Genomic DNA, 15,684 nt, shown 5'->3' with positions numbered 1-15,684 from the left:
TGGATCCCAGGCGATGACACCACATAAAGGGGGAGTCTCAGAGCTCCAGCCCCAGCCTGAGTGTCAACACTGCAATTTTATAGCCCTGCAGCTTAAGCCCTATGAGCCTGAGACAGCTGACCCAGGCACCAAGACCTAGTGCTCTGGGTTTTTGTCACAGTGTAACCATACCCTAAGAGTTTTTCTAGGGAGAAATAGCTTTTTTTTTCAAATGAAATTTTTAATAATCTATCACTGACATCATTCTAATGTTTTGTTTGACTGGAAAAAATTCACAATATTTTTTACTGAAAATTTTCAGCATTTCTTTTTATATCAAAAATGTTCTCGGGATGATGCAATTTTTATTTTTTTTGTGTGTGTATAGAATGCCAGGGCTTTGGTAAATGAGAACATTCAATGGCATTTTTGTTGATACATATCAGGGGGAAAGAATTGGAAAAAATTATATAAAAAATTGAAAACAAACCCAAAAAACCTTTGAAATGAAAACAACTTAGAAATTTCATTTTTTTTCCCCCACAAAACTATTTTTGCCTTATTGTTACCAGCTCTAGTCCTAGTGCATTGCAGTGGCTGAATGTGTAATTTGATGTCTTCCCTTAGTGGGTGGTATACAAAGAAAATGGCCCCTTACACACAGCTAAAAGATACTTACTTAGCTCAGGTATTAGGGGCTTGCAGTTATTGTGCTGACAGGTGATGGGCTCTAGCCTTACTTATGACTTTGGGTCCATATGTATTTTACCATTTATTTAGTATTTTACCATTTTACCATTGTACCATATATTTTTTCTTTTTACCATTGTACCATAGTATTTTACCATTTGCCATGTATTTTACCATTTATTTACTTATGACTTTGGGTCCATATGTATTTTACCATTTATTTGAGCCCATATTTCTACTTTCTGTTACATAAATGGCTGCACATCTCATTGGGTGAGCAGAAAAAAAGACGTAAAAGACAAAGAAAACATTATGGTATAAAAAGAATTCATCTGAGCACATCTCCAGCTAAATGATCAAGATGATGATAAATATGACAAGCCTGTATAAGAACTAGGTGTAATTACTATAACTGCCTCCCTGATTGGCTACACGGGCCTAAATTTCATCTCTGACACCTTGTAGGAGTACTTGTGCCCTTTGCCGGTCTTCCAGTTCACCCCATCAGCGTAGCTTTCATGGGCTCCTCTCAAGTATAATCCATTCAGGTTGGACCAATGACATTCCTTGTACCACCAGGCCCCTTTAAAGGATGTTGCACAGTTACCTGAATATAGGTCATTGTCTCGGTCTTTGGTTGTAAACGGCATGTTGTTCTGCAAGGTTAATGAATCCCCTGTGGAAACAATTGTGTGTACAGTATTTACCACATGTTTTTACAGTTCAGGTCCCACAGCCCAGCCTGGCAGTTCTGCAGTGGGGTTGCTAAATTTCTCCTTTCACCAGGCAATAAAAATCTCCCTGGAGTCCAGGAGCAAGACTGCATTTCTACTTCCTAGAAGGAAGATTTTCCACCAGACCATATTCTGATCTCGGTGACACCACTATAAATCGAGAGAGTAACTCATTGCAGTCAATGCACTCAATGTGCTCCTAACACTAACAGCTTACCAGAGAACGGGTTGAGGATTCAGGTCCAAGGAATCAGAGTCACAGAGATATAGGGCTGGAAGGGACCTCACGAAGTCACCAAGTCCAGCCCCTTATGTTGAGGGAGGATCAAGTAAACCTAGACCAACCCTGACAGGTGTTCAGCCAATCTGTTTTTAAAAACCACCATTGGTGGGCATTACACATCCTCCCTTGGAAACCTATTCCAGAGCCTTAACTATCCTCATGCTGTAATTAGGTTAGATATGAGGAAAAACTTTCTAAGTCTCCCTTGTTGCAGATTAAGCCCACAACTTCTTATCCCACCACCAGTGGACATGGAGAAGAATTGATCATCGTCCTCTTTGTATGAGCCCTTGAGACTGTTCTCAGGTCCCCGCTCAGTCTTCGTTTCTGAAGACTAAACATGACCAGCTTTTTTAACCATTCCTCATAAGTCAGGTTTTCTAACCTTATATCATTTTTGTTGTTCTCCTCTGGACTCTCTCCAGTTTGTCCACATATTTCCTAAAGTGCAGTATGCAAAAGTGGACACAGTACTCCAGCTGAGGCATCACCAGTGCTGAGTTGAATCGAGCAATTACCTCCAGTGTCTTACATGCAATACACGTGTAAATAGATCCCAGAATAATTCACAACAGCATCACATTGTTGTCTCATATTATTTGCGACCCACTCTAACCCTCAGATTCTTTTCAGCGGTACTACCGCCTAGCCCAGGAGTTCTCAGACCCAGGGTCACGACACCTCAGGGGGCTGCAAGGTTATAACACGGCGAGCCACAAGCTGCCAGCCTCCATCCCCAAACCCTGCTTTGCCTCCAGCACCTATAACAGTATTCTTAGAGGCTTGCTGTGTGAAAGGAGTCACCAAAACAAACGTTTGAGAACCACTGCTTTTTCCTTCCGAAATGAAGTCCTTGGCACTTGTCTTTATTGAATTTCAACTTGTTGAATTCAGGCCAATTTGCCAAGCTCGTTTTGAATTCTAATTCTGTCCTCCAAAGTGCTTGCAACCTCTCCCAGCGTGGTGTCATCAGCAAATTTTAAAAGAATAGTCTCCGCTCTATTAGCCCAGTCATTAATGAAAAGATTGAATAATACCAGATACAGGACTGACCCCCGCTAGACTCTACCTGATATTCCCTCACTGTTTGACAGTGAACCACTGATAATTACGCTTTGTGTATGTTCTTTCAACCAGTTGTGCAACTATCATAGAGCAATTTCATCTAGATTTCATTTCCTTAGTTTGCTTGTGAGAATGTCATGTGGGACTGTGTCAAAAGCCTTACTAAAATCAAGATGGATCACCTCTATTGCTTCCCCCTTATTCACGAGGCCAATAACCCTGACAAAAAAGTAAATCAGGTTGGTTTGGCATGATTTCTTCTTGACAAATCAATGCTGGCTCTTCCTTATAATACTGTTTTCCTCTAGGTGCTTACAAATTGATTGCTTAATAATTAAAGGATAGGGCTTATGTTTGCACTTCTCCAGTCCTCTGGTATCTCATTCGCCCTCCAGGTGTTCTCAGAGATAATTACTAATGGTTCCTGGGATGAATTTTGTCAGACCCCATTGACTGGAGTACATCTAACTTATTTAAATATTCTTTAATGTGCTCTTTCCCTATTTTGGCTTTCATTCATTCCCCCTTATCGCTGATATTAATTGTGTTGAATATCTGGTCACCATTAACCTTTTTAGTGAAGATTGAACCAAAATAGGCATTAAACACCTCAACCTTCTCAATATCATCAGATATTAGCTCTCCATCCCCACTACGCAGAGGATCTACACTTTCCTTCATCTTTCTCTTGCTCCTAATGTATTTAAAGAACCTCTTCTTACTGCCTTTTATGTCCCTTGCTAGGTCTAACTCTTTTTGCGACTTAACCTTTCTGATTTTGTCCCTGTGGGTGATGCTATTCTTTTGTACGCCTCCTTAGCATTTCGTCCACGTTTCCACTGTTTGTAGGATCCCTTTTTGATGTCCAGGTCATTGAGGAGCTCCTGATGGAGTCCTAATTGCCTCTTCCTATTCTTCCTACCTTTCCTTCACTTTGGGATAGTTTGCAGTTGTCTCCTTAGGAAATTACCAGCTCTCCTGAACTCCTTTTCCCCCTAGATTGTCTTCCTGTAAAACCTAACCTACCAGTTCTCTGAGTTTGTTTAAAGTCTGCTTTTTGAAATCCATTGCCCTTCTTCTGATGCTTTCACTCCTTCCTCTCTTTAGAGTAATAAAGCCTATCATTTCATGATCAGTTTCACCCAAATTGCCTTCTAACTTCAGATTCACTACCAATTCTTCCCAGTTGGTCAGAATTAAGTCTAAAATGGCTGGTCCCCCTGGTTACTTCCTCTACTTTCTGAAATAAAAAAGTTATCCCCAATATATTCCAAGAATTTACTGGAAATTTTCTGTTTTGCTGTATTACTTTTCCAACAGATGTCTGGGTAGTTATATTCCCCCATTATTATCAGGTCTGGGTTTGCCTATTTTTGCTATTTGTTCTAGAAATATCTCATCTTCCTACTCTTCCTCGTTTTTACCACTTTTATCTTTATCCAGAGACTGTCAAATGGCCTGCCTCTCACCCTGTTCAAGGCCTCAAAACAAGTGTATATATTCTTGGTGTATAATGCAACACCTCCTCCCTGCCTGTCTCTCCTGAACAAGCTACACCCCTCTATACCAATATTGCTGTAACAATTCTTATCCGACCAAGTATCTGTGGTGCCAGTTAAGTAGTAAGAACATAAGAGCGGCCATACTGGGTCAGACCAAAGGTCCATCTAGCTCAGTATCCTGTCTTATGACAGTGGCCAATGTCAGATGCTCCTGAGGGAATGAACAGAACAGGTAATCATCAAGTGATCCATCCCATGTGCTCTGGCAAACAGAGGCTAGGGACACCATCCCTGCTCCTTCTGGCTAATAGGCATTGATGGACCTATCCTCTATGAACCTATCTAGTTCTTTTTTCAACCATATTATGGTCTTAGTCTTGAGAACATCTCCTGGCAATGAGTTCCACAGGTTGACTGCGTGTTGTGTGAAGAAATACTTCCTTTTGTTTGCTTTAAATCTGCTGCCTTTTAATTTCATCGGGTGACCCCTAGTTCTTGTGAGAAGGAATAAATAACATTTCCCTATTTATTTTCTCCACACCAGTCACAAGTTTATAGGCCTCTATCATATCCCGCTTTAGCTGTCTCTTTTCCAAGCTGAGAAGTCCCCGTCTTTTAAATCTCTTCTCATATGGAAGCTGTTCCATGCCAATAATCATTCTTGTTGCCCTTTTCTGTATCTTTTCCAATTCCTATATATATATATATATATATATATATATATATATATATATACACTTTTTGAGATGGGATGACCACATCTGCATGCAGTATTCAAGATGTGGGTGTACCATGGATTTATATAGAGGCAATATAATATTTTCTTATTATCTATCCCTTTCCTAATGATTTCCAACATTCTGTTAGCTTTTTGAACTGCCGCTGCACATTGAGTAGAGGTTTTCAGAGAATTATCCACAGTGACTCCAAGATCTCTTTCCTGAGTGGCAACAATTAATTTAGTCCCCATAACTTTATATGTATAGTTGGGATTATGTTCTCCAATGTGCATTACTTTGCATTTTTCAACATTGAATTTCATCTGGCATTTTGTTGCCCAGTCACCCAGTTTTGTGGTCTGCCTTTGTAACTCTTCGCAGTCTGCTTCAGATTTAACTATCTTGAGTAGTTTTGGATCATCTGCAAATTTTGCCACCTCATTGTTCACCTCTTTTTCTAGATCACTTATGAATATGTTGAACAGTACTTGTCCAGGTACAGACATCTGGGGGACACCACTATTTACCTCTCTCCATTCTGAAAACTGAGCATTTATTCCTACCCTTTGTTTCCTATCTTTTAACCAGTTATTTATCCAGGAGAGGACCTTCCCTCTTATTGCATGACAGCTTACTTTGCTTAAGAGCCTTTAGTGAGGGATCTTGTCAAAGGCTTTCTGAAAATCTAAGTACACTATATCCACTAGATCCCCATTGAAGGGGTGAACAAGATGGAGACAAAGAATTCTAGTATATTGGTGAGGCATGATTTCCCTTTACAAAACCATGCTGACTTGTCCCCAACAAATCGTGTTCATCTATGTGTCTGATAATACTGTTCTTTACTATAGTTTCAACAATTTGCCTGGTACTGAAGTTAGGCTTACCGGCCTGTAATTGCCGGGATCACCTCTGGAGCCCTTTTAAAAAAAAAAAAAAATTGCATCACATTAGTTATCATCCAGTCATCTGGTACAGAAGCTGATTTAAATGATAGGTTACATACCACGATCTGCAATTTCACATTTGAGTTCCTTCAGAACTCTTGGGTGAATGCCATCTGGTCCTGGTGACTTATTACTGTTTAATTTATCAATCTGTTCCAAAACCTCCTCTAATGACACCTCAGTCTGGGCCATTTCCTCCAATTTATCACCTAAAAAGAATGGCTCAGGTTTGGGAATGTCCCTCATATCCTCAGCCGTGAAGACTGATGCAAAGAATTAATTTAGTTTCTCCGCAATGACCTTATCCTCTTTGAGTTCTCCATTAGCATCTCAATTGTCCAGTGGCCCCACTGGTTGTTTAGCAGACTTCTTGCTTCTGACGTACTTAAAAAAATTTCCTGTTACTTTTTGAGTCTTTGGCTAGCTGTTAATAATTAATAATTTAGCTATTGAGCTAATACTTCCAGTTCTTCCTATTCATTCCCCATACTGCTTACATTTGTGTGTAGACCTCTAAGATGTTGAGCTGATATCCCACTCGTGTTGCTCCTATTACCATACATACCCCCCAACATCTAACCCTGTGTTAAGGTGGCCCTTTTTTATTCTTAGCGGTGGGCTTTGATCACCTACCCCCTTTGAACCTAATTTAAAGCCCTCCATAACAGGTTGGCAAGTTGGTGTGGCTAAGCAATCCTGCAGTGGCCTGCAACCGACTCCGTATGCCAAAGAATGTCTTGGTCTCTAGTGTGTGTGAGTCTGGATGCATAGTTTGCACAAAATGCACATGTTCACCCACTCAGTGACTTGTACCAATCCAGGTGTGCCTACTTAGTTTAATTCAGATGTTTCTCACAGGCATTTAGGTTTAATTTAGGAAAACAACAAGGAGTGGCTGTGCTTAACTCTGCTCAGAATTCTGCCTTCTGTCTTGCCGAGGCAGGATATCCATATTACACTTCATAGCTGGTGTCGCTAGAACATGTGTTCCTGACAGAATAGTTCAAAAGCAGAATAACTGATCTTTTCCAAGAGAGATCACTTCCACCAATTACATCGCCTTTTGGTGCTACCACAGAATATTCTGCATCTCACTTGCTTTCCATTTTTCCATCTGCCACAAAGGGTAAAGGACGAGCTCAGAACCTACCTGCAGTGCCATTCACAAAGGGTCCAAGGATCAGCTTGTATTTCTCGGTCTCCCCTGTAATTTTGAACGATCTGAAGGTAGCAAATTGATAGTTGTTGTCAAAATCTCTGAGATCGACACGAAGCTCGTTAGTTCCTTTGGAAAACAATTTGAAAGCAAAAGGTTCAGCAATTTCAATCCAGTCTGTAGCATTCCTCATTAATGTACTGTGAGCGAACCCCCGGACTCAGAGGACAAATGCTACTCCAGGCATCATGACTGGAGCCAGGCCAGCTACCCCAGCACTATCGGTTTCGATAGCTTTGTGCGGCAGGGCTGTAAGGAACAGGAAGGGGTGTCTGCAGCAGAAGTGTTACCTTCTACAACTCTATACCCTGTATCTATGGCTAAAGTGATGTCTTTACCAAGGGATGTCAGCAGGTGGATATTGTCGTTCCCCAGCCAAAATTCTGACAGCCGGCTGCCAAAACCTCTCTTGTATGAATTCCAGTTACGGTAAAAATCCACGGAACCATCCACCCGTCTCTGAAACACCTGCAGGGAAACAGGAGGTTCTTAGCTGGGAAATCCCACATTGTTTTCCATCCTACGTAGAGCAGGAGACCAGAAACTCAGACTGTAAATCGTTGGATGAGATTTAACATGGTCAGATTTATTTCAGCCTCAGGTGACTATCACAGAGGGAGGCTTGTCCCAAAGGATCGTATTAAATCTTGGCAGCAACAGCACTAGGTTAAAGAATCACATGGGTCAAAATCTACAGGACTGGACTAGCAATCAGGAGGCCTGAGATCTATACCCAGTTCTGCCACTTGGGCAAATCACATCACCTCTGCTTTCTGTCCGACCCTTTGTTTGCCTTGTCTATGGAGACTGTGAGCTGCAAAGGTCAGGGGCTGTCTCTCAGTATGTGTGTTCAGCGCAGTGGGACCATTGGTGAGCTGGAGCCGGTTTGCACCGGTTCGCTCGAACCAGTTGTTAAATTTAGAAGCCCTTTTAGAACCGGTTGTTCCACGAGGGAGAACCGGTTCTAAAAGGGCTTCTAAATTTAACTGGCCAAAAGTGGTGCCTTAGGCGCCGGCTCCATGGGTGATTCGCAGAAGCCCGGGGGGACAGAGAAGCAGAGCCGGGTGGCACATTCAAGGGCGGAGGCAGAGGTGAGGTGAGGTGAGCTGCGGGTGGGGCGGGGAGCTGCCGGTATGTGTGTTCAGCACCCAGCGCAATGAGGCCTTCATCAGATTCTCTAGGCACGACTGGGATATAAATAAACACAATAATAAATTGGAAGGTTTAAATGTGATGTGTATACAGGGTTCAAACCCCTCGTCTCCGCAGCTCCCTAGAATGCTCTCCCCACTCATGCTCAGGGGCTGCCTGAGTGACAGAGCAGCTGATGCATCAGGACTTTGACCACGGTAGAAGGAAGAAGGAATTCTGGTTCTAGAGCTTGGGCAGCTATTGAGGAGGCTTTGAGAGCCAGGCGGGGAATAACCAGGAAAAGGGAAATCTGTGTCAGAGCAGTGAGAAATGTCCCCTCAGACGGGGTCTTTTAGACTCTAAAGCTCCCAGTTCCCTCCATGAAACCCATTGTGTTCACAACCAAGGTGTCTGGAGACTTTGACAGGATTACTAGGAAGTGTATGTGTTTTTGTTCAGCTAACCATGGTGAACTGACAGTTTCAGAATTTCCATCCTCACGCTGTTCTCCTAGCTGCCACCCACGGATTAAGGGCCACCTCCCATTCTTGGGACAAAAAACTGTTGTTCAAGGAAAAAATATCCAATTGAGCTTCATTAGTCTCTGTTCTTACAATCCATCCTCCACCATCTGTGTCCATGTCACACAGCACGGTCATGGCTTTACAGTCGTGTGGGTAGATGGTGTACCAGCCGCTCAGGGTGTACCCTCTAACTAACAGCTCCTTGCAGTTCTTTGCTCCTGGTTGAAAGAGGAATTGAAATATGTAAATTGGTTGAATAATTCTCCTTGGAGCAGGGATTCATGGGCTGCTTTACATTGCACTGAGGGCCAGATCAATTGCAGAATCAGGTAACTCGAAAATAATCTTTGAGCTACCATCTTCTCTCCTCCCCCCTGTAGTGTTTGGGAATTGGGTAGTATCCCTTTAAATAGTGTATGGTCCCTCTGTGTTCTATCTTTGGAAACCTACCACAGCAGCAGCATACCTAGCGAGCGAGGCTTTTCATGCTCTCTCTAGTTAGCAAACACAATTATTTAGACTTCACTGTGCTAGTGTGGTTCAAATTATATTTGTTTAAAAGAGGAAAAGAGACAACAACTGCCCAACCCCATCTGTTCTGTGTGAGAACAGCTCAACCTGAACAGGGGATTGGCTCAAAGTGTCTTGAAAACTCATGGAAATTGAAACATGCACAAAGATTTGTACTGGTGGAAGTGCCCGTGCAGCCATTTTGAAATCCCTTGTGAGCCAGAGGGGCTTCCGGTTATCACGTGACTTGGGTGAGCAATCACTGCAAGGGAATATCAAATACTCATAAGAATACTCACATCAAACAGATTACAAGTGAACCCATTGGCTGAAATGTGTTTCCACAAAAGATTCACTAGCTAATTGCACAAATTGTTCATTTAAAAATACCCAACTCTCTGGTGAGTAAAACAGGCTGAGTTGTCATATTAATCATTTTAAAATATTTGTTCATCATTCCTGAGGGTTCAGCCATCACGGCTGTGTTCCCTGGATGGAATGAGATGATAGTTTACTGGTTATAAGAAATGCTCACCTTTCTGACACTGTATATTGTCCAGCTCTTCCTCTCCTGGAGAAGAAAAGAAACAATGGAAGTGAAACTTGAACCAGAAAACATTGTATTGTCTTTTAAATTGTGCCAACCGTGATAGCTGGGTTAGCAATGTACTAGAAAATGCACTAGACAGGTTTGTACTTGTGCAAAACCAAGTGTTAATGGAATCACACCCATCTCTGATCTGCGCTTCCTGTCTGGAATAAAAAAGATGTCATTCATAATTAGCCAACACTGTTTTGTAACCCTCTCATGACGTTCCTACTTGCATGGGTAAGAATTGGTCCTTAACAGACTAAATTAATTGCTGGTCAGGAAGTAGAAGCAATGTCTACAAACTCAGGGGTGTTACACCTGCTTACACTAGCTGTGAATTTGAGTCAATATGTTATAAAAAATCCCAAGTGGAATAAGTTAAACAGAAAAAGGGGAACTCCTTTAAACAAGCATTTAAACCAGATCCATTTCTTATACTTCATGCTCCCCACCCCCAGTATGTGAGGAGTATAAGGAGGGGTAAGAGAAAGCAGCCTTCTCCAGGATATACATCTGGATCTTCAGCTTTCACTTACATGCCAAATATTATCTGTAATACCAAAGATCATCTGCTTGGAGTTATTGCAGATTTTGCAATACTGTACTGTTTACTTGTTTTGTAGACAGAGCTATTTCTCTCTTCAAACATTCCGACACTTACAGGAATATTGCTGAGCTCGATACTGTGGGCATGGTAACTATTCAAGAAGCAAGATTCTTAAGCCACTTAAATTAAACTGAAGTGATGTGCTCAGTATAAAGGAAAGTGCAGAGGGTCTCACCAACTGTTCCAAGGGTTCCCAATGCTCCTTTATCTCCTAAAGAAAGAAAGAACTAAGAATAAAATTCTTTTCCCTAGAGATCATCTCCATAATTTGAGCTCTCATTTCAACACCCACTTGGGGGTTATGTGCAGGCGGCTAGCTCACTCCACACAATCTGTTAAAGTAGCCTGCTAGTGGGACTTAAGCGATACATGTATCTTCTTTTGTCCTCTTCACTGGCTGAATTTCACCCTTAGGATATGTCAACACTGCAACTGGGTGCATGCTTCCTAGCTCCTACGTAATGAGCGAAAATGTGTTAGCCTACCACAGTGGTTCTCAAACTACGGGTTGAGACCCCAAAGTGGGTCGCAACCCTGTTTTAATGGGGTCACCAGGGCTGGCGTTAGACTTGCTGGGGCCTGGGGCTGAAGCCCAAGCCCCTTCACCTCTGGCTTCATCCCTGGGTGGAGGGGCTCAGGTTACAGGCCTCTCACCCTGGGCGGTGGGGCTTGGGTTTTGGCCCCCGCCAAGGGCAACAGGGCTCGGGCTGGCTCAGGTTTCGGACACCCTTCCTGGGATCGTATAGTAATTTTTGTTGTCAGAAGAAGGTCGCTGTGCAATGAAGTTTAAGAACCGCTGGCCTAGTGCGGTTTGATTCCTGGAGTAATTTCCTGTGACTGCCAAGGACCTTGTGATATGTCAGACATTATAATTAGAGCTGTTGAAATGTTTTCAGCTAATATATTATTCACCAAAAAAATACAGTTTCATGTCCGAAACAGTTCGCAAATTCAGTTCGCATTTGGCAAACACGTACAGCCAAAGTAAACAAACAAAAATAAATGAGGGGAAATTTTCCCACTTACTCAAAAAGTTTTGCTTTGACATTATTAAAATGTTCAAACCTTTCATTTTGAAACAACATTTTGTTTAGGCATTTGGCTATTAAGCAAAACCAAAAAGAGATTAGAAAAACCCACCTAAAACCTTTTGGTTTGGGTAAAATGGCACTTCTTGTTCAACCTGACCCAATTTTTTTATTCAGCTTTTTCTTTCAGAGAGAAGACAGAAGGGAAAATTGAACAGTGGCATGGGGGGAAATGTGGCTCCTGGTTCTTCTATCACCGTGAACAGCATCATAAAGTGCCCTGCTCTGCAGTGAGAAGAATCATCTGAGGTCTCTCACCTTTTGCTCCAGGGGGGCCAGCAGGACCTCTTTCTCCTGATTGAACAAAAAATAAGATAGTAAAGACTGATCAGAGATAGCGAGATCTTGACACTGGATCAGAACTGAAGTTCTGTTGCAATAATAAACCCTTTATTGTCAAATATAGAGTGAAGGGGAGCTATGGTGGTTTTTGGAGCCCAGATATTGTAGGAATTGGTGTTTTATAACTAGTTCTAATTGATATTTGATCAAAAACAAATTTCCTGTTCTTAGGTCACCTATAGGAAAACACAGTTCTCTGCCCTTTGTTACTTTACCTTTTGGGCCAGTTTGTCCTGCCTTTCCAGCGATCCCTGGAGGTCCCCGTTCTCCTGCAAACACAGAAAATTGACGGAATATTTTCCGAGGTAGCGTAAATACTGTGTATATAATCCTCACCCACCACCCCTATCTGGAATTATAATAACCCACTGGTGTCAAAATTCAACTCCTGTATCTGCATCTGGCTCGTTGAGTCCCTGATCTCCCATCAGGATCCACTAGCATGGACTCTTGCATGGAGGCTATTGATGTCAATGGGACAAGCACATCTTGCTGCCAGGTGAGAACCAAAGCTGGGGAACAACCATTTTCTACATGCTACCTGTGACGCATGGTTAGAAAGGGTTAAACATCCTGCAAAATAAATAACCCACAAAAGACATGTGGGGAGCTAATGTTTGTGTTTTTGTGTATTTACATATGTATAAGTAGGGTCGACAATGTAATCAACAGTCCCTGTCTGTGCTATTTTCTGATCATTCAGAAGACAAAACAACATCGTCTCAATTCATTGAATTGTAAACATGGGATAGCTCTGAATATGAGATTTGGACATTGGACTATGACCTATGAACTGAATTCTAAAGGAACTCTTTGCAACTACAAAGCTCACCATATCTGCTGTGAATCTGAACCTCAGTGAGTTGAACTCATGTTTGTATGTATATTGATCTTTTAACCATACTCTCTTTTGTTTTTTAATAGATTTTAGTTTAGTTAATAAGAATTGGCTGTAGCATGTGTTTGGGTAAGATCTGAAACATTCGTTAACCTGGGAGGTGACGTGTCCGATCCTTTGGGATTGGTAAATCTTTTCTTTTATGTGATGGAATAAAATTTACAGAAATTGCCATCATATTTAACATGGGTACCTGGATGGAGGCCTGAGGCTGGATCATTTTAAGGGATCTGTGTTGTTTGGACTTCTGAGTAACCAGTGAGGTAATAAAGAAGCTGTTTTATTCTGGCTTGGTAAATCTAAGGATTGGAATATCCACCAGCTTTTTGGGGATTGTCTGCCCCATTCTTTGCAGCTCACCCTAATTGAGTGAGCATAGCTGGCTCCCACTAGGATCCCGGTCACACTACCATTAAAAAATCAATGGCTCAAAATAATCATCATCATTTGTTCTTCTCTAGCCCCTCTCATCCAAAGTTCTCAGAGTGCTTTACACAGGTCAACGAAATATGCCTCAGATAACCCCTGGGAGGTAAAGGACCATTATAGCCATTATACAGAGGGGAAAATTGAGGCTAAGGGAGAGGAAGTGACTTGCCCAGGGCCACACAATGAGACAGTGACAGAGATGCAGAATGAACTAGAAGACTTGATTGCCAATCTGATGCACCAAAGAGAAAGGATAATATTTCAAAGTTTGTGTATTCTGAAGTTCCAATCCCTCACCAAAGGATATGGAAGATTTGCCCTATGAGTTGGGCAGAGTTTCCTCATATCAGGGTTGAGGGGAATCTCCAAAGTCTGAGCATATTACATAAGTAACTCCCATTTACATCAGCACTATCCATGCCTGATTCCCTTTCCGTGCCTGGGAATGTACCTCTCATTCCTGCAGCTCCTGGGTCTCCTTTGTGTCCTGCGGCACCAGGAAACCCAGGGCAGCCTTGGAGAACGGCGAGTTTATCGGAACCGCTGAGTCCCACTATCCTCACCTCTGGGGAAAGAAATGAATCCATAAATAATATGTGTTAGTTTCTCGTTGTCTGAAACATTCTGCAGAAAACCAAGCAAACGAGAGCCTAGATAGTTCCTTAATTTTGTTTTCTCTATTAGTGATAAATGCAACATTTTCTTCAGGTTTATGAATTTGAGACAATGCCCTAAAATTAAAGGGTTGGGGGTGATCATTTCTCTCTGTTTCTGTTTTAAGTTTTAGTGAAAAGTTAAAAGAAAAAGACTTATTAAATTTAAGTGATTTTTAAAAAAACACGTGAGTTATTTTGATGTACATATTGCCCTGCCGTGTTTGCAACACAACCATTGTGGAATTGTGCCAGTTCATGAGAACCTCTTAATGACATTAACTAAAGAGAAACAAAAATTACACAGACTAGTCGGTTTTCATTGTGCAAGCAGAATGAAATGCAGAGAAAAAAAAGAAAGCTGTCATTCAGTGAATAAATTGTCCAAAAGCAAATTAATTTTAAAAATAGTTAGTATTTCCTGTAGGCATAGGATACCTGCCTCCTAATTTGGAGCATTTGGGCATAAATCAGAGGTACCAAATGATTTTTTAAATAATCATGAATGTAAGGAAATGAAACTTAAATAGCCGTACTGCTCTGAAATAATACATTAATTTATCCATAAGAGGGTAAATCCTGTATTCATTCCTTTTTCAGCAAAACACCCATTTCCTTCAAAGGGAGTTTGCTTGAATTAGGTCTGTACAAAATTGATTAAATCCTGCATAAGGACCATAGGATTTTATGGTGAACTAAAATTAACCCCCAAATGCTGCTGGATTTTCAATCCAAACTACAGCAGTGAAAGTAAGTATCATTATACAAAGATCTCTATTGTGGATGTCTGCTATTAGATATACAGTACTAATATTTTTTAAAATGATAACCTTAACTTAGTAACCACGAGTTTTAAAAAGGCTAATCTACTATCAGAGGGTTCCGCTGAGCTTTAAAGGTCGGGTTTAGATTTCCTAGAATGTATTAAGTGGACATTTCACAGCTTGTGGGTTGGTCACTTATTGGGTTAAAAATGCTTTGGTGTCAACATACAATGGTGATAAGAGCTTTAGATGGAGAGATTCCAGCAGCAACAGGGGGAGGTTAGAAGTTAGGAAATGAGTGTGAGGAAAAGCAGGTCAAAAAATGTCAGATTTCAGAAAATTTCATTTAAAAAAAAGATTTTCACAAAATTATTTGCAAAAACCGTGTCCTATTTTTGACCACTTCTCATCCGCGGTGGCCATTTCTGCAATACAGATGAATTTTTACAAAGTAATTTTGGTCAAAGAAGCTGTTCTTTTTATTATTTATATTCCACCATGAGCCTGAAAAGTACTTTATAGACCCGTAGGACAACAAAGATCCCTGAAGACCTTACATATTGAAGGCAGCTGAGTGTAACAGTTCCCAGTTCTCCAGGGTCCAGGTTGGCAAGAAGCATAGCATGAAATGCTGTTGTGAACAGGGATTGTCTTTCACTCACCTGGGCAGGTGTCCTGAGCCTGACAAACCGTTGCTGCTAGACAGAGTAAAGAGATGAGGGTTTTCTGGGCAACCCTTTCCATGGCTGGTGCTGGTCTCTGCAATAGCAGCTCCACCCTCTCTTGCCACCCTCTCTTCTGCTTAGCATGTAGGGCTCTGCAAGCCTTTCATATTGAATGACCCATACAGAACTAATCCCACCTCTTAGCACCACCTTCCCATACTCCACAATCCACTGGTTCAACTGAGATTGCAACATAGACAAAGTTCACAACTGTAGCTGATCTAAATGGTCTTGTAGGATATGTTCAGTATTGGACTAACAGCCACTGCGTCATCCACACGGCGAG

General features: G+C 41.6%; 1 protein-coding gene across 1 annotated transcript; it reads right to left on the bottom strand.

Annotated features, from left to right (window-relative positions):
• Nucleotides 1–1,097: 1,097 nt before the first annotated feature.
• LOC144276001 (ficolin-2-like) lies at nt 1,098–15,417 on the bottom strand. Its single transcript, XM_077835799.1, has 10 exons — nt 15,336–15,417; nt 13,708–13,821; nt 12,145–12,198; nt 11,846–11,881; nt 10,675–10,710; nt 9,836–9,871; nt 8,881–9,008; nt 7,474–7,603; nt 7,070–7,204; nt 1,098–1,345 (listed from the first exon to the last, which is right to left on the bottom strand). The coding sequence occupies exons 1-10, from the start codon at nt 15,415–15,417 to the stop codon at nt 1,098–1,100; spliced, it is 999 nt and encodes a 332-aa protein (XP_077691925.1).
• Between the last annotated feature and the right edge of the window lie 267 nt (nt 15,418–15,684).

The sequence above is a fragment of the Eretmochelys imbricata genome, chromosome 16 (assembly GCF_965152235.1).
Source record: "Eretmochelys imbricata isolate rEreImb1 chromosome 16, rEreImb1.hap1, whole genome shotgun sequence".
NCBI classification, from domain to species: domain Eukaryota; kingdom Metazoa; phylum Chordata; order Testudines; family Cheloniidae; genus Eretmochelys; species Eretmochelys imbricata.
Note: the sequence above shows the minus strand (reverse complement) of the source record. Positions and strands in the feature narration are given on the sequence as shown.

Excerpts from the sequence above, each read along its gene's own strand:
- LOC144276001 (XM_077835799.1), bottom strand. The coding sequence starts at position 15,417 with ATGGAAAGGGTTGCCCAGAAAACCCTCATCTCTTTACTCTGTCTAGCA. Across the intron at positions 13,822-15,335 it reads GGCTCAGGACACCTGCCCAG|AGGTGAGGATAGTGGGACTC; the intron begins GTGAGTGAAAGA and ends TTCTTTCCCCAG. Across the intron at positions 11,882-12,144 it reads AGGACAAACTGGCCCAAAAG|GAGAAAGAGGTCCTGCTGGC; the intron begins GTAAAGTAACAA and ends TTGTTCAATCAG.